The 19,498-nt window shown below is 37.1% G+C and overlaps 1 protein-coding gene across 1 annotated transcript in view; it reads left to right on the top strand.

Annotated features, from left to right (window-relative positions):
* Nucleotides 1–14,412, top strand: part of LOC103350281 (large ribosomal subunit protein eL34-like) — a 66,782-nt gene extending 52,370 nt beyond the window's left edge. The window contains exon 2 of the mRNA XM_070076793.1: nt 13,973–14,412. Coding sequence (XP_069932894.1) covers nt 13,973–14,362 — 390 coding nt within the window. The 3' untranslated portion in view covers nt 14,363–14,412. The remainder of the gene's footprint in view (nt 1–13,972) is intronic.
* The last annotated feature ends 5,086 nt before the right edge of the window (nt 14,413–19,498 follow it).

The following is a 19,498-nucleotide window of genomic DNA, read 5'->3' as shown; positions in this document are numbered from 1 at the left end:
TTTTATGCCATCCTTCAAGCAATTTATATCCTCACTGAATTAAATTTACCCAACTCTGGCTGGTATAATTCACAGTTCTAGTGCTTAAATCTATTTGTGGTAGGTACACACCAAGCCAACATCACATCTCAACTAATAAGCATTTTCCAACTATGTATATACACATACACATACACATACACATACACATACACATACACATAGAGAAAACACTAGAAGGGAATTAACCAGCATGTTAGTAATGGTTCTCTCTGTTTGACAGAATTTTTTTAAACTTTTATTTAATGAATATAAATTTCCAAAGTACAGCTTATGGATTACAATGGCTTCCCCCCAATAACGTCCCTCCCACCCGCAAGCCTCCCCTTTCCCACTCCCTCTCCGCTTCCATTCACATCAAGATTCATTTACAGAATTACAAGTGATTTACTATTCTTTATTTTCTTTGGAAGTTTCCATGTCTCTTCTGAGAATATATTAGTTTTTAATCATATACAATATTTTCCAGTAAAAAATGGGTTTGTTTTGAGTTTTAAGGAATTATCATAATGGTAAGATGAAGGGTTAACAATGCATTATGGCAGGAGAAGGCTACCCAGTTCAGAAGATTCACTTACTCAACTACATAAAATAAAACTTGTTGAACACTTCTATGGATTATACAATGTGCTAAACACTTATGTAAGTCATAAGTGAAATGCTCTGAATGCCAAGTCAAAATGTTGGGACTACTCTACACCCAGTAGTAATACTAACTTTTCAGGACAAATAGGAAAAAGTTCAAATATACGTTTTTATCTGATCATGCTACTGCTGACTTGATTATTTCTTCTGGGCAGGCCCTAGACATTGAAGATCAAAATTGGCACTGACATTAAAACAAAAAATTCTCTAAGAGCTATGGTTGGAATGGAGCCGATCTTTCTGGAGCATTTCATTTTGTGTCTTGTGGTGTGGCAGCAGAGAAGTATCAACACATTCCCATTGATTTTTCCAGTGGCAGCAGCAAAACTGTACTTTCAGGAGAATGACCTCTGGGTTGATTAAGATTTGAAAAATGTGGAATTTATGCTATAAATTCTGTCTCAAGCTGAAGAGGCGCTAATGTAATTGGAACTCATGCAGTAACTGTCAGGCAAGAGATCGATCTGAAATTCATGTTCATAATCCTGCTTTACCCATTGGGCCAAATTCGGTTTTTAACAGTGAGCAGCTTCTTTAAGAAACACAGGTCAGCCTGATCCTACCTGCCACTGTTATTGCTTCATATGCCAGACATATTAGGAATAGTTAATATTTTAAATTTGAATTAGATGTAACCTCCTATCCTCCTCCCCACCATTGGAAGGAAGAAAGGAAGGGAGGGAGGGAGGAAGAGAGGGAGGGAGGAAGAGAGAGAGGGAAGAAGGAAGGAATAGGATGAGGGAGGAAGAAGGAAAGAAGGAAGAAAAAAACCTAAAAAATTATTAAAAGTTTCTCAAATTGAGAATTTCCAAGGCAAAGATATATTTGCAGCAAGCAATCCTTTGTATGTCAGACTAACCTTCTCTCTGCTTTGGCATTGCTTAAAATTCACTAGGTATAGCAGTTTGTTTCACAGATAAGTTTGCCTCAGCAGGGAGAATGGGCTGAGTCAATGAGCAGCTTCATTTATACCTGCAAACTCTGCTTTTCAAGCCCCAGATGATCCTGGACCCACAGTACAGAAAACCAGGAATTTATTGCCATTCTGGTCTCTCTAACTACTGTTGGTTTCAAAAAGAATGAAACATTCTAACCCTAAAACAAAAATTGAGCCCAACCATCTATTTGTACTGTTTTTCCAAAGACAGGAGATCCTGTGCTACAGTGAAATGAGGAAAAAAATGCTAAATATGCCTAACCCTATAGGCTGTGTCTTAAGAGAGATGCATTAGCTATTAGAAAGATACTGTTTGGCATGACTTTAATTTATCTGTGGGTTGAAACATACCTGTTTCCATATCTGTGCTGAAATAACCTCTTAAGGGGGTCATTAAACTTGATATGTGCTGGGCCCTGAGTTAACTGTGGCCTCATGGTAGCCTGGGCTTATATATCATAAGTTGATCATTTAGGTTCAGATATCACCTAGAAGAAAAAGAGAGTGGTCTTTTTCCCCCTTGAATAATTATATTTCTAGTAATTGATTCAATACTGAAACTAGGTATTAGGTAACTATTATATGAATGAAAAAATTCATGAATGAGATTGACAGAAGTGTAAGCAAAAGGGAGGAAGAAGTGAACAGAGAAAAGAAAGGATATGACTCATACCTTTGAAGTAATATTAAAATTATACTAAAAATACTGTGTCTCTGATAAATATATAGAAATAGACAGGAAGATGTGTGTATGTGTATGTGTGTGTATTAGTGCCATCCAGCATAATCTCATGAAACATAAACCCTCTTTTCCCCCTGACAGGAAGAATGTAGGAGGACACTCTGTTTATTCTCCTCCTTCCCACAGCTGGATCTTACCAGATAATGGGAAATCCAATGTCTACATCAACTAAACTATCCACTAACCAGAAAACTAAACAGCTGTACCTTTTATACACAATCACTAACTTTTGAGGGAATATTGTTCTTCCACCATAATATTTACCTATCTACATCTATCTTTCAAAGCCTCAACTCCTAGATAGTAATAGGATGACGATAAGAGAGGACTACTGAAAGCACGAAACACCTTGGAATGTGTGTGCCCAGGACTGTCTAAGGCAAAAAACCAGACACAGGAAATCTGCAAACAAAAAACTTACAGGGATCCAAACAAGGTACATGATACTTCTAAGTGCTACAAGAAATACAGAACCTAATGTAGTGGGTCCGGCATTGCAGCATGGTGGGTTAAGCCACCACCTGTGATTCTGGCTTGTCATATGGGTCCAGCTCTTGTCATGGATGCTCTGCTTCTGATCTACCTCCCTGTTACTGCATGTGGGAAAGAAGCAAAAGATGGCACAAGATGTGGGTCCCTGCTACTCACACAGGAGACATAGGTGGGATTCCTAGCTCTTGGCTTATGCCAGGTCAGGCCATTGAGGCCACTTGGGAATTGAACCAGTGGATGAAAGATCTCTGTCTCTTTCTCTCTCTAACTCTGCCTTTCAAATAAATAAAATAAAATATCTGTAAAAAGAAACTAAGGAAGGGGTGTGAATATGGATGTGCATAAATGTATGTGCAGATGTATGGATATATTTGTGAATATATGTTTAAGAAATAGTGAGAGAGGTGAAATGACTTGATGTCACCATAGAGAGACTAGCTTAAAAAAACTGAGTCTTTTTAACACTAGAAATTAGGGTGCAAACTTGTGCAACACGATTTTAATAGCAAAAAAAGGAAAAAGAAACTACATTCAACATGTTAAATTGTGATATATTCATATGTTTGAGCATTATGTACTCTGAGAATATTTAAGTGTAAAAATATTCAAGATATAAACTTTATGAAAGAAGCATAGTATAAAATTATATTGGAAACTTTCAAATACCTTCATGTAAATCTCTTCACCACTGGCAAATCAAACATTTGAATTTCATTCCTAGGAAAAGAGGAGCCAGCCATTTCCTCTTTCCGTGAGCTCCTGGCACAAGATGGACCATTAATAAAGAGATGTTGAATGAATGAATGAGTAAATAAAGACATGCTCTAGGCCTTTAGAGAGGAGCTCAATATGTCTCAGTTGCTGTCAAGTGTTGCACTCCACCAAGAAATAAATCCTTCATAGGGTTCATTTTCTCCCATCTACCCAAGATACCACAATGAGGCCACATGACAGAAATCATGAAAATGGGTACACATGCATCTCTGTGTGGTGTGGGATAGGTAGGTGTTCTCTATAATTATTTACTCCTCAGAACATTAGAAGCCAGAGACCCACAGAGTTCAGACTTCAGTTAATTGCAACACCCTTACTGTCTCGTTTTCAAAACCACAAACCACAGAGGTAAAACTGGTAACACAGAATTGAGCCAAGAATATTTAGGTCAAAAACAATTTGGTATGACTAATGGTCAAATCTGAACATTTACAGTTATATTCTCCTCCTGTATATTTTTTTTAAAAGAAAGATTTATTTACTTGAAAGGTGAAATACCAGAGAGAGGAAGAGAAGGAGAAGGAGAAGGAGAAGGAGAAGGAGAAGGAGAAGAAGAGAGAGGAAGAGAGAGAGAGAGAGAGAGAGAGAGAGAGAGTGAGGTCTTTCAACTGCTGGTTTACTATGCCAAATGGCTGCAATAGTCAGGGCTAGAAAGATCAAAATCAGGGGCCAGGAACTCCATTTTGGTCTCCAACAGATGACCTAGAACTTCTTTGGGCTTCCTAGGCACATAAGAAGGAAGCTGAATCAGAAGTGGAATAGCTGGCACTTGAACCAGAATTCTGGTATGGGATACCATTATTGAGACTTCACTCTCTGTGCCAAAATACCAGCCCCTCCTCATGTATCCTTATATTACTTCAACCTCCCCTTTTACTAACTTTCCCGTTAGCATGTAGATATGCTCATCACAAAAACCTACTTCTCTTCTGTCCCTATGATGATTAGTTTTATGGTCAACTTGACAGAGTCAAGAGATGCCCAGATAGCTAGCAAAATATTGTTTCTGAATGTCCATAATGGTGTGCCCAGAAGAGTTTAGCACTGAAAACACTTGACTGAGTAACAACTTTTCCCTTACTAATGTGAGCATACCATTCATCAGGGACCTAAATAGAACAAAACAGTAGAGAAGGGGATAATTCTGTTTTCTGGATCTAGGATATTTATCCTCTGCAACCCCAGGAAACTGGAGCTGGAGCTTCTGGCTCTTGGACTTTTGGATTCATAATTTATACCAACATTCTTGTCCTCCTACCATCCCCTGCCAACGTCCTCAGGTCTTCAACATTGCACTGAATTATACAATGGGCTCCCCTGGTTCTGCAGCTTGTAGACAGTTATCACTGCAAAATTTCTTGACTTCCATAATCATATCAACATTTCTCATAATAAATCTCTTAAATATGCAAATGGAAATTTCTCTGGAGAGCCCTGACTAATACATCAATTTTATCAGTAAATAGTATAACTATACATTCATTAAAGCCAGAAATCCTGAAATATCTTTGACTTCTTCCTCTCCCTTATAGACATATCTCTCATTAAACATTTTTAATTCTATTTTGAAATGAATTTTAAAAACCTGTTCCAATAACTCCATCTTCACTATTTCAAATCACCATCTTTTATAGCCATATTACTTTAAAGGGCATCCTAATAGTTTTCACCATCTCAGATTTCTCCCTATCCATTCCATCTTCCATATAGAAAACACAGTTCTATTTCTAAAATAAAAGCTTGGTCGTGACATGCTCTTAAGTAAAACTCTTCAATGATTTCCCATTACACTTACTATACAACCCAAATTTTAACATAGGCTTCAAGGCTCTGCTTGATTTAACCCTTGCTTACCTCCCCATTCCCACTAGTTCCCATTTCTCACCTTCTCCTACCCCTGATCTAAATATCAGCTACAACAAACTTACTATATTCTTTCCAAAGTATCATACTTTCTCTCCCTCTGCCCACAGATCCTATAGATATTCACTCTCTTATATCTATTTCTGTCTCCTCTCCAGATTGACACAGTGGGTTAAGCAGTTGGCGTCCGACATTGGAATGCCTGATTGAATTTCAACTTCTTTTTATTATTCTGTTCTAAACATAAAATTATTTCTTGCACAAGGCCTTGCCTTACCACTCTTATGCCCAAATTTTGGGTGACATGTGCATTCTACAGATTTCTGAATCTCTGTGTCTATCCAAAATTCTTATGTTGAAGCCCCAACCCCCAGGGTGGTTGCATTAAGAATAGGGACAAAATAGAAGGAATTAAGGTTAAATGTGATCATAATGTTTTGAAATGGGTCTAAAAACTAGTGTCCTTATAAGAACAGACATCAGTGGGCTTATTCTCTGAGTGCACATACTGAAGAAAGGCTATATGAGTACATGACAAAAAGGCACACATCTGCAAGCCAGGAAGAAAGCCCTCACTTGAAACTGAATTTGATGGCATTTTGATCATAGACTTCTATCCTCCAGAACTGTGAGAAATAAATTTCTCTTGGGTCAGCACACTAGTACAGTGGGTTAAGCCTCTGATATCTCAAATCCTGTGGTCAGTTTGAGTCCAAACTCTTCTATTTCCCATCCAGGTACCTAATAATGAGCCCGGGAAAGAAGTGGAAGATATCTCAAGTACTAGCCCCCTGCCACCCATGTGGGAGAAGAGAATGGAGTTCCTGGCTCCTGGATTCAACCTGGCCCAATCCTGGCTGTTGCAGCTATTTGGGGGAATGAATCAGCAAATGGAATATATCCCCATCTCTCTCTCTCTCTCTCTCTCTCTCTCTCTGTGTGTGTGTGTGTGTGTGTGTGTATGAGTGTGTGTGTTTCTGTCTCCAATCAGCCACAAGATCATGAGGGTAAACAACCAATATTCTACAATGTGCTATGTTGCTTAACTATGATATTCAGTAGATAAGATGTATTAAATGCATTTCCACTTACGATATTTTTAACTTATGATGGGTTCATCGGGGCATAACCCCATTATAAGTGCAGTAACATCTATCCCTCCACCCCTTTTTTTAGCAACAAAATCATTTGGAGCCAAGGAGGTATAGAATTTCACTTCCTACTGGGAAATCCCTCTGCAGTGCTTCAGTAGCTCTCCCCATGGGAGTTTTTTGTAGCTGAAATTTCGTAGCTGAAAGCACTATGCATCATTAGCCACCAGCTTCAGCTGAGCACTTGAGCCTGTTCAGCATTCTTTTGTGAGTATTTGATCCGCTTTTGCCTTACTTTTTGCTATTTCGAATCATCATTGTTATTTCCAAACCATCTTTACCTCCATATTCATCTCCTTCATAATGCTTCTTCCTTCTCCAAACCCAAAACCCCAACATCCTACTTCACAGAGAAAATAAGAGCAATCTGAAAGGTTTATTCACTTCATATTGCCTTCCTTCATATTTATCTACATTTGCACACTCTTACCAGTTCTCTAGTACTTAAGAGGAATATGTGTCAGTTTTTTCCAAGGCCAGTTTCAGAAGTAGGTGTGGGCCAGCGCCACGGCTCAATAGGCTAATCCTCTGCCCGTGGCGCCAGCACACCAGTTTCTAGTCCTGGTTCGGGCGCCGGATTCCGTCCCAGTTGCCCCTCTTCCAGGCCAGCTCTCTGCTGTGGCCCGGGAGTGCAGTGGAGGATGGCCCATTGTGAGCACTCAATATGATAATGTATATCAATTATTGGGATTCCACTTAGTTAGAACTCACAAATACATGCTATGACAACTGCTGCTTCCTGTGCCATTGTCCCCAGCCTACTAAAGGACTTTAAGTTACAGCCTTTACTTTCTTCCCTTTAATGAAGAAAAACAAGGAGACCCTCTAATCCAAAGCTTGCTAACAACATTCAATATGATGATCAGATTTCAGCCTCAGATTCATCTTTTCTTAGGGGAACCTCTGAATATCATAAGTGTGTTAAAGTAATAGTTAAAAACAATATATTTTCCAAATATCTCCTTTTTCTACCATGTGCTACAGTATGTTATGTTGTCATCTGGGGACACAGAAGACCCTCTAACTCCATCTTTCATAAATACCTGCATATTTGGAATTACCCCATCAGAGAACAAAGGGAGACTCAGTTTAGGAAATGCTCATTTATATATAAAGCAAAGATATTAGCTGTGTTTTATAGCCCTCTCAACAACAACCACCATATTCTTCACTAAGTCCCTTAGCGTCTACTGCACAAGCAATGGAAACATCCCCTAAAACTGGTCACACAAACTTTAAAAAGGGAACTATCTCACACAAAGCTCCCCCACAGTAGTAGTACTCTAGGAAACTGATCTTAATATTTAAAAAATACTAATGAATTAATGTGAGGAACTTGTTCCAGAGATTTGATTATTTGCAGTGATGCTTAAAATATCTTTTTCCTTTGTAATAAGATACAAAGTCCATTGGTAATGAGTAAAGAACCTCAATAACAATTTAAATCTGCTGCTCCAATTAGCCTATTTAAAATCAATGCAACATTTGTCAAAATATTCATTTTCTCAAACTCAATAATATTATCTAGAAATGTAATATAAAACAAAAATGTCAAAATGTAGATGTTCACTGAAGCATTATTTATAATATAGAAAATTGGCAGTAATTTAAATGATCAAGATGGGCTACATAAAGTATTATATAAGTATAAGATAATACAGTATTTCTATAGTTTTTAATAAATAAATTTTTACATAGTAATGAAAATATGATAACACAAGATACAAACTGTACCAGGTAATATAAATTCAACTACATAAATGTGATTCGAAGAATGGAATAAAACTACAAAAATAGTAATGAAATTCTTTCTGTGTAAAACGATTTGTCTTATACTTGCTTCTGTATTTTCCATTTTTATTCATTGTATGTACAAGGATACTTTAAATAGGTCATAGGAAAATTAATTTAAAAGGTAAAATTATGGTCCAAAATTTTGAAATTCATGCAAAATCCTATACATAAATGCAATGTTAGTACATACTATGAAGGATCTTATTATAAATGTTTACTCGGTATACTGTAATGGCTAATTTTATATGTTTAAAAAGGTTTATTAACTGTAATTGTACATATTCTGGGGCTATAATATGACACTTCAATACATGTATGCAATATGCACTAATCCGATCACTGTTATCACCATTTCCCCTTGACACTGATTTTATGATTAGAGCTTTAACACTCCTTTATTCTATTTTTTCCATATATATACATATATGTGTGTGTGCATTATTATGAACTATAATCACTCCCTCTATTGTGTAACACTAAGAACTAATTAATTCCTTTGCTCTAACTCTGTAGGTACCCATTATCCAAACTCCATCTAACCCCCCACCCCAGCCTCTAGTAATCACTACTCTGTGTTCAAATTGAGTTTTTTCTTTTAGGTTCCACATATGAGGGAGAACATGCTGTGTCTATATTTCCATATCAGTTTGGTAAATCATTGAACTTTGAATATGGGTGTTCAGACTGTTCTCCACAATATGGGTGGGCCTCATGCAATCAGTTGAAGGCCTAAATAGAACCAAAACATCACACTCTCTCAGCAAGAGAGAATTTTCCAGCAGTGTACTTTTGGACTTCATCCACATTATTGGCTTTTCTGCAGTCCCAGACTGCTGGTCCACAACATAGATTTTTGATTTGCTGACCTCTACTTCCAAATTTTTATGCATCAGTTCCTCATAATATATATGTTTACTTACACACCATACTGGTTCTATTTCTCTGCAATACCCCAATTAATACATATTCACAGGTAGTAAAAACAGAGCTTTCTTGAGATAGTATCTCTCCAAGGTAAAGTAGAACTCATTCATAAAGAAAACAAATGAGAGACTGTCATATATCAGTTTTTTTAAGCCACACTTATTTTGAAACCAGAAATCATGGCAAATTTCATGCTTCCAGAAAGCATGAAAAACAAAATATAAATGCTCAAATAGCTTTGGTCGCTGTGAATTCAGCCCCTACATCCCTACAGGACAATGCTGCCTTCAAATGTATAAGACATATCTGGAAGAGCAGTTTGATGATCAGATGGAACATGTCAACATGAAAAGATCCATAAAATGTGTGTTCATAATAACCCAAAATTTTATGTGAATGTAACCATATATATACATACCCAATTGCAAATAGTCAAACCTACACCAAAACATTGCCCTACACTCCACCTGGTTCATCTTGCTCTCAGACTTAATATTACTTCTGAGGTTGTAGTGCCTGCTCAGTTACCTCTTTTAAACACTCGCCTTAATTTTGGCTTATCAGATTCTAACTGTCTACCTCGTGCTCCAGTTTTTGCAATTGTATGCCTATTCTTGAATTCAGGGCTATGACAGCCTCAGATAAGACTGCTTTCTCCAACTTCTGTCCTAGACCCAGTTGATTCTCCAGAACAACCATACAAGTAGAAAACATTTTGGAAAATACATTAATAAATTTATAGAGCAAAATATTAAGAAATGGGTTTATATTTGGTCTATAGTTAAGCTGTCAGCTAATGCTCACATCCAAAATAAGAGTGACTGGATTAGATTCCCAACTCTGCTCCCAACTCCATCTCCCTGCTGATGTATATCCTAGGAGGTAGCAGGTGATGGTTCAATTAGTTGGTTCCCTTTCTACCCACATGGGAGACCTGAATTGAATTCCCAAATTCTCAGGTTGGACCCAGCTGCGGTGGACATTCAGGGAGTGAACCAGCAGACTGGAACATTCTCTCTCTTCTCTCCCTTTCTCTCACTTATTCACCCTCTATTTCTCTCTCAAATCAATCCATAAATTTTAATATTCAGAAGCAGGAAAGAAAAATATATATTCTGTTATTTTTAACTGCTGAATAAAGTTATTAGTACAATCTATAAATGGTTAGCACTTATAATATGGAAAATTGTTTTTAATTTATATTTATTTGCTTTCAATTATTTGAAAAGCAGAGAAGGAAAGATAAAACAGAAACATCTTTTACCCACTGGCTCACTCTCCAAATGCCCACAATGGCCAGGGCTGGGCGAGGCCACAGCCAGAAGTCCAGGAAATCAATCTGGATCTCCCATGTAGGTGGCCGGACCAAAGTACTTGAGCCATGATCTGCTGCCTCACAGGATGGACATTAGCTGTAAGTTGGATCAGAATCAGGCAAACCAGGACTCTAACACTCCAATTTGGGATGTGGGCATCCCAGGTGGCAATACAACTACTGTGGCAAATTCCCACCCTGGTAAAAATTCTTTATATCTGTATCTTCAAGTTAAGCAACATATTCCTTGTCACATATGACAGGGACCTCAACCACATCTTCTCAGTTTAAATTACTTCATTTCTCTCTGCCTCTACAACTATCTATCTCTTTCCCTCTTTCCTCCATGCCCCTTCTTTCCCTTTTTCTTTCTTTCATTTACTCTCCAAACTGGCAAACTAATGAAATTGGTACTGACACTTTTGTTGTAACCCACGTATTGACTTTGACTTTCTAAGACAGTTGTATAGTACGAAACAAAGACAGCTAGTCCTATTTTTAAAATTATGCAATTCATATGCAAAGACAATTTGGGTATGACATTATTCAGAAAGTTATATTTTAAGGGAAATCCTGATCAATGTCATAAAATTCACCTAAGTAAAATTTGTAGAAAAGAGACACCTTTGAAGCAGGGATAGTGGTGCAGGAGTGAGTGGGGAGTAGAAATAAGGAATAGGGTCTGGGAGAACATACTATACTTCTTCACTGAATATGGGTACAAACACAACACAAAGACCCTGAATAAAGTGAAAACAGGTGATATTGCTATTTAGAGATTTCATAGTAAAGAAGAGATTAGATGAAACTACGTTTAAAATCTTACTCAGGGGCTCACTACTTTTGTTACCTTGTTAAAATTAGTAAAATCATCAGTTAATAGCTTAATCTCTATTTTTAAAAGATAATGATATCTGTCTCAAAGGATTACAAGAAATATCAAATAAGAAATTAGGGCAGAAAGTCAGTAAATGCAAATTACTTCCTCAGAATGAATGAAATTCCAATTTTCTTTGATACAATTTCAACTACTCTGCATAAGAGGACAGAAATATTTTGAGTCCCAAACTGAAGATTGTATCAGTCTGATATATTCAAGCACAAATTGAGAAAGGTTAAGTCTAAAAGAGGCAGGGTGGGCAGGAAAAAGACAGAAGCATGATAGCACTTTCCTTCCAAAATGACGTAAACAGTCTTACAAAATTTTTATGTGGGTCTCTAAGTACCAAGATGCAGGAACCTGGTCCAGGAATAACTAGCCTCTCTGTAGGCCTTGCTGGAACTCTTATTGAATATAAAATGGCTGAACCTCTTATGGAAGCACATTATGGACCATGGACTCAGATGTACTTGTTCCAAAAATGGGGGAGCAAAGCTGGCAGAGCCCCAGGATAGGGCCATGTTTTGTTCAGTTGGCTGCATTCCCAAGCAGGACTAGAAACTTGTATGCAGTATGCTATTTTCGACTTCTGCTCACACTGAAGACAATATGCTCTTAACATTTCCCCATGTTATTTCCCTGCTATGAGTTTTCAAGACCAACTACTATTTAGACCAACAAAATCACAAGGTTCTGGAATCCCCCCAGTCTAGGGTCTGAAAAAGCACAGGCCAAACATAAGCTAACAAGAAGAGCATTTCTTTGAGTCAAGGTTTGTGCTAGATACTATAAATAACATTGCCAAATATTTGAACAATTTTGTGAATTGATCAATATTATCCAGTAAACTGGAGAAAAGAATTTCAGCCGAACTAAGATTGAACATAATATTTCCTCAGTATCAGCGGCTGCCACCAATTAGTCAGAAGGAACAATAATCTCAAAACTGCCAGAGGCCTTTGGAACAGTGGGAAATGTCAGTTCAGTTATGTTCTAGGTGTCTTGATTTGCTTCATTTGACAATCTGCAAAAGTAAACAAACATCTTCCTTTTCTTAGATCTATTTGACCACACATAAAATGTGAACTAAATTAAGCGATCTATAAAATCTTTGATATGTCTGACAGACTAGGATCCCTCCCCTCTTGGGATGATAATGACAATAATGATTGATATTTCAGACAATGTATTAACAGCTTTATGATAAGTTATATGGAAAAGGAAGAAGAATTTCAGATAATACAGTGTGTATAAAAGGAAGGTTTTCTTAGATAGCTAACCCCTATCATCAATGTATAAAATAAACAGTGAATTAAGGACAAATAGTAGTGGCCAGCGCCACAGATCACTAGGCTAATCCTCTGCCTGCGGCGCCGGCACCCCAGGTTCTAGTCCCTGTTGGGGCACCGGATTCTGTCTCAGTTGCTCCTCTTCCAGTCCAGCTCTCTGCTGTGGCCCAGGAAGGCAGTGGAGGATGGCCCAAGTGCTTGGGCCCTGCACCTGCATGAAAGACCAGGAGGAAGCACCTGGCTCCTGGCTTCAGATCGGCACAGTACACCGGCCTTAGCGGCCATCTGGGGGGTGAACCAACAGAAGGAAGACCTTTCTCTCTCTCACTGTCTAACTCTGCCTGCAAAATAAATAAATAAATAAATAAATAAATAAATAAATAAATAAAAGGACAGAGAGTAGCTCAATATGAATAGAGTACAGAAATGGAACACATTTGAATGTAAACTAAGGAGTTAATTTTTAACTTAACAAAAATTAGAATCATTGAGAATTTGAGCAGTATATTGACAATCAAATTTGCTTTCTAAAATGTAATTTTGGTGCTTATATAGAAAATGGTTAAGAGGGAAGGTTGAGATCTCACACAGAGATGCTGAAGGTCTGAAAGAGGATAGTGGCATTAGCTTTCCCACCATTATGTTTTTATTTTTGCCTTCCCCTCCACTGGCCAGTAGATGCTTATAAGCTGGTTTGAACCCATTGAGATATCTATGAATTAAAGAAACAAATCAATAGGTATTGGTTTGTGGATGGTAGCTGAAGTTACAGAAATTATCAGAGTAGGTAGTGTACAGAGAGTAAAATGAAATCCTAGGGAACCCCAAAACTTAAGGGTCTTAAAAAGAAAAGAATACCAAAATAGAGAATGGGAAAGAATAAATAGAGATAGAAAATATAAACCAAGATAGAACATTTCTAAGCAAAATAAGAGAGAAGAGGCAGAGTGATTTACAATGTCAAATGGTGGAGGTTGGGGAATATAAGTTGAAATATTTCATGGTATTCTATAAAAATGTATAAGTATTACATATTGATACAACTTAAAAATAAAAATGATTGAAAGTCATAAGAAAATATTTAAGGGTTTATCAAAGAAGAAATTGCAATAGAATTGTGAATGTAGCTTCCTCTTCCGGGACGGTGCTTAGAGGCAGCCACATTGGTCCAGCGTTTGACGTACCGCCGGAGGCTCTCCTACAATACAGCCTCCAACAAAACCAGACTGTCCCGAACTCCTGGTAACAGAATTGTTCACCTTTATACTAAGAAGGTTGGGAAGGCACCCAAATCTGCATGTGGGGTGTGCCCAGGCAGACTTCGTGGGGTTTGTGCTGTGAGACCTAAAGTCCTGATGAGATTGTCTAAAACCAAAAAGCACGTCAGCAGGGCTTATGGTGGTTCCATGTGTGCTAAATGTGTCCGTGACAGGATCAAGCGTGCTTTCCTTATCGAGGAGCAGAAAATTGTTGTGAAAGTGTTGAAGGCACAAGCACAGAGTCAGAAAGCTAAATAAAAACATGAAACTTTCAAGTAATTAAAAATCAAAAAAAAAAAAAAAAAGAATTGTGAATGTAACACCAGAGTGCAGAAGGTTGGAGACTGACTGGGAACTGAGGAAATAGAAGCAGTGAATACATGAAACCTCCAAAAGAACACAATAATCTTCCAGAATCAGATCCCGAACTGGAGGAGATCTATGAAATGACAAAAAAAGATTTCAAAATAATGATTGTAAGGGAACTCAATGAGATGTAAGAGAGTGCAGATAGACAGATTAAAGAAGTGAGAAAATCAATGAGTGATCTGAATGAAAATATTACTAAGGAGCTAGAACTCATTAAGAAGAATGAAATAGAAATTTTGGAGATGAAATCTTTAATCTGTGAAATAAAAATACCATTGAGAGCTTTAACAACAGAATGGACCAAATGGAATGAAGAATTTCTAATCTCAAGGAAAAGAATTTTGAAATAACCCAGACAAAATAAAGAGAAAGAATGAAAAGAAATGAAGAAAGCCTATGCAAAATATGAGATAGCATTAATTGACCAAATATTCATATTATACATATTCCTGAGGGAGAAGGAAAGGGAAAAAAGGTGTTGAGAACCTGATAAATGAAATAATAGTTGAAATTTTCCCTGCTTGAAAGAGACATGGACATCTAGATACAAAAAGCTCAAAGAACCACAAACAAACTCAACCAAAAAAGATCTTTTCCAAGGCATACTGTAGTCAAAGTGTCAAAAATTAAAGACAAGAAGAGAATGCTAAAAATAGTAAAAAGAGCATCAAGTTACATATAAAGGAAAATCAAAAAGATTAACATAAGATTTCTCATAGAAACCCTACTGGCCAGAGGAAAGTGGAATGATATATTCAAGGTCTTAAAAGAAAACAAAAACAAAAACAAAAACAAAAGAAAAAATATCATATCCATAGAAGCTATCCTTGAAAAGGGAAGGATAAATGAAGTATGTTTCAGATAAGCAAAAACTAAGAGTTTTCAGCACCACTAGACCAGCCTTACAGGAAATTCTGAAAGGCATCCTGCATTAGAAGTAAACATGAAAAAACACGACACTACCAAATTTACTGACAGAGCAGGTACAATCATTATCTAATCATCAAAATGACAATTCTTAGTTCTTGTCCATCAATACTAGCCTTGAATGTAAAAATTCTCGAACCAAAAGACGGGTCAGCTGAATTGATAAAATACCATAACCTCACTATATACTGCCTGTATAAACTCACTCCATAAAGATGCACACAGACTGAAAGTGCTCCCCTTCCTATCCAGCTCCCTGCTAATATACCTGGGAGAGCAGCGAAGATGGCCCAAGTGCTTGGTCCCCTGCACCCAAGTAGGAAACTTGGAAGAAACTCCTGGCTCATAGCTTTACCCTGGTCCAGTCCCAGCCATTGCAGCCACTGAAGAATAAACTAGTGGATGGAAGATCTGTCTCTCTCTCCCTCTGTCTCTCTTTGTAACTCTGCCTTTCAAATAGATAAAATAAATCTTTAAAAACAAATAAACAAAAAACAATTAGGTGACCTTGAATAGAATAACTATTAAAATGTAGAGAGGATGAGGAAATTATGAAAGAAACAAAACTAGAAAAAAAGAGTTGATCTGAAGGTTAAGATAAAGAATTTGAAATTTATCCTTGAAACAAGAGTTTAGAAATGGAATTTGAGGAAGTTAATGACTTGATCTGGATAGCATTTTATTTTATTTTTTAAAGATTTTATTTATTTATCTGAAAGGTAGAGTTACAGAGAGAGGGAGACAGAAAGGTCTTCCATCTGTTGGTTCACTCCTCAGATGTCTGCAACAGCCAGAGCTGAGCCAATCTGAAGTCATGAGTCAAGAGCCTTTTCTGGGTCTCCCATGGCAGTTGGGCCACCCTCTACTGCTTTCCCAGGCCATAGCAGAGAGCTAGACAGGAAGAAGAGCAGCCGGGACCACAACCTGCACCCATATGGGATGCCAGCACTGCAGGCAGAGTCTAAGCCCACTATACCACAGTGCTGGCCCTTGGATAGTATTTTAGAACTACCCCTTTAACAACTATGTGAAAAGCAAATTACAGCAATAAAGCCTAAAGGTCATAAAAATCACTTATTTTTTAGCAGATTAAAACACTGAGGCTTACAGAATGAAGTGAAATTAATTTGCTCCAAATCAGTAGCAGAATCCTCATTCACCATCAGGTTATTAAGTGTTAAAAAATGCATATTTTTACAATACTCTACCACCCCTCAGTGAAAGGACTTGCAGGACATGTGGAAACCAGGGAGTTGCATGAAGCAATATTCTCTACAACATTGCCTTTGAGGGGATATACCATCTAGTTAAAATGGATTACCCTTAAATTGAAATTCCAGTGGTCAATGTCAAAAGTATCAACTTTCCAATGAGGCAAAAAAATGAACATAGCTCTTGTTAAGGATATAACAAATTTTTCACTGTTTTTTAAAAACAAATTGTCACATTTTTATGAATATATACTAACAAAATTAGGAGTTAAAATTTACCCAGCTGATTATATATATATTACAATAAAAATAAGATATAGATGCATATATATATATATATATAGAGAGAGAGAGAGAGAGAGAGAGAGAGAGATCTGTAGTTAAATCAGATGCAAGTTTATTCCCAGATGTTTGAATTTAGAATATCAGCTATGGTTTGGTGGAAAAGTTCTAAATTTAAAAGTCAGTAACTTTGGTTCATATCCAAGTGCTACATCTTACTAGCTATGCAATTTGTGGTATATTATTCATATCTTGAAGCCACTATTTTATCATTTGTAAAGGAATAATTACAGAGTTACTGTGGAGATCAGATGGCATATGAGTATATTTTGTAAAAAAGTTAGACAAATTTAACAATATAATGTTTAAGAGTCCAAGTCTTTAGCAGGACTCATTCCCCATTCTAAAAGTTAGTAACTGTGCCGCCTTTGATAAGTCATTTAGCCTAACAGAGCTCTAATTTCTTCATGTTAAAAATGAGGCTCATAACAGTTTTATCTGATAAGATTTTTATATGGATTAAACATTAATAAATAGAGTATAAATACACATATATGTATGCATACAAATTAATACACACAGAATACAGTCTGCAGCTGGGTAGTCACTCACTGCATCTTAATTATTTTTATTACATAGCCATACAAGGCAGGTAACTCACAGTCAAGTCACAACAATGGTAAAAGAAAAGAAGCAAGAAAAAACATGAACACACTAAGAAAGCTGAAATGACTGAAATGTGTGTTATGATAATGAAGTTGAAACTACTAAAAGATTGGGAGATATAAGTCACTGCTCTGTAACTAAGTAATTCAGTCTAGTACTGTCCTCGCTCATTGTGTTGGTTTCTGGGTCTATAGACCATAAGTGGTGGAGACATGTGGCACAACTGCTAAGAAACTAAAATTGTAGGTGTACTCTTATAGATAAAGAGAGAAACAAATGACCAGAGAAGGCATCTGCGCAAACACCATGCCCTGAAGAAGAATACCTGGGCATTTTGTTACGGAAACAAAGGTCGATTTTTAAAGCTAAAGTTCATCAAGTCATTCATTAAGTTTAAGAGTCAAAGAAATAGAGTGACCAGAGAGCAAGAGAGGAGTGAAAGAGTAGAAGCCTAAAGGAAGATCTAGTCTACACACAGAGCCTGCCCACCTGGAAGTCCCTTCTTGCTGTATCATATAATGAAGTTCTTTAGATTAGATAAACAAAAGCAAACCTTCAAATAATGCCAAAACATTAAATGCCGACACATTAAAGAGATCAACTGGAGGTGATTTCAATAAACTGGGGTGTATTTGCAAAGACTACCAAGAAAACAGGGAGGGTTAAGGAAGATGGTTAACTAGTTCAGTTTTAAGAGATACAAAATGACATCCTCCAAAATATACAAATGTAGAATCTCTTCTAAGACCCTCTAAGGAAAAAAGAAATGGAGTTTCTGACACCTTATAAAGTGTCCCATTCATTTCCTTGTAACTTTGAAATTCACTGGAATGATGTACCATAGTTTAAAATGAATTCTTTTTATGCATCCTCATACAGTTGATTTTTTAATTTGACATGCAATCAACTACAAATGCAATCTTATCAGAGAAAGCAATTCAGTATAGTCAGTCATTTAAAGCCATGCAAAAGAGGAGCTTTTATTGCAGCTTTAGAATTATGCATTTCACTTTAATTTTCTTAATAGATTATCTGTATAACATGGCCCAAACTAGAAAATAAAATTTTCAACTTCAGCATGTTCTGTCTACATTCACATGTACATGTTCAATCAAACACAGAAAGGCCATTCCAACGGTTTCCTTGTATTAGCTTCTTCCTAGCCTACTCTAGCTAGATCCCTGCCTCCTATCTTAGAGTGTTCCTTAGTTTCTTTTCTATTATTCTGTCTTTCCCACTCCTTCCTTATCTAAATTCAATTGCTTCTAAAATAGGGGCTACACTAACTACAGCAGCTAGAAAATTCTGAATTAAGAAGAAAGTATAAAAAGGAAATCAATAGGAGTGTGTGTTTGCCACAGAAATTCAGACATGGCATGAAATGCCCACATCCCACATCAGAATGCCTGGATTTGAGTCCTGGCTCTGCTCCGATTCCAGCTTCCTGGGAGAGGTAAGCAAACTTTTTCCACCAAGGGTCATTTGGGTATTTATAACATCTTTCCGTGAGCCACACAAAATTATCAACTTAAAAGTTAGCTTGTCAACACATTTATTGAATTTTGAGTAGTGTCTGAAGTTGTCTTAGCAGGGCCAGAACAAAAGATTTCACAGGCCTTATACAGCCCTGAGGCTGGATGCTCCTTAGCCCTCTTGCATACCCTGGGAGTCAGCAGATGATAGCTCAGGTAATTGGGTCTCCATCACCCTTCTGGAGACTTGAATTGAGTTCATAGCTCTTGACTTCTGCCTGGCCTACCCCTGACTGTTGCTGACATATGGAGTAAACCAGCAGATGTAAGATGACTTTTTCTCTCTCCCCCTCTTCTCCCTCTCCCACCATATCCCAGCCTTTCAAACAAAGAAATTAAATATTTTTAAGAAAAGGAAACTAACATTTTGATTATCTACTATGTTCTCTCGCATTGTAGGAGCTTTC

Source organism: Oryctolagus cuniculus, chromosome 7 (genome assembly GCF_964237555.1).
Source record: "Oryctolagus cuniculus chromosome 7, mOryCun1.1, whole genome shotgun sequence".
NCBI classification, from domain to species: Eukaryota; Metazoa; Chordata; class Mammalia; order Lagomorpha; family Leporidae; genus Oryctolagus; species Oryctolagus cuniculus.
Note: the sequence above shows the minus strand (reverse complement) of the source record. Positions and strands in the feature narration are given on the sequence as shown.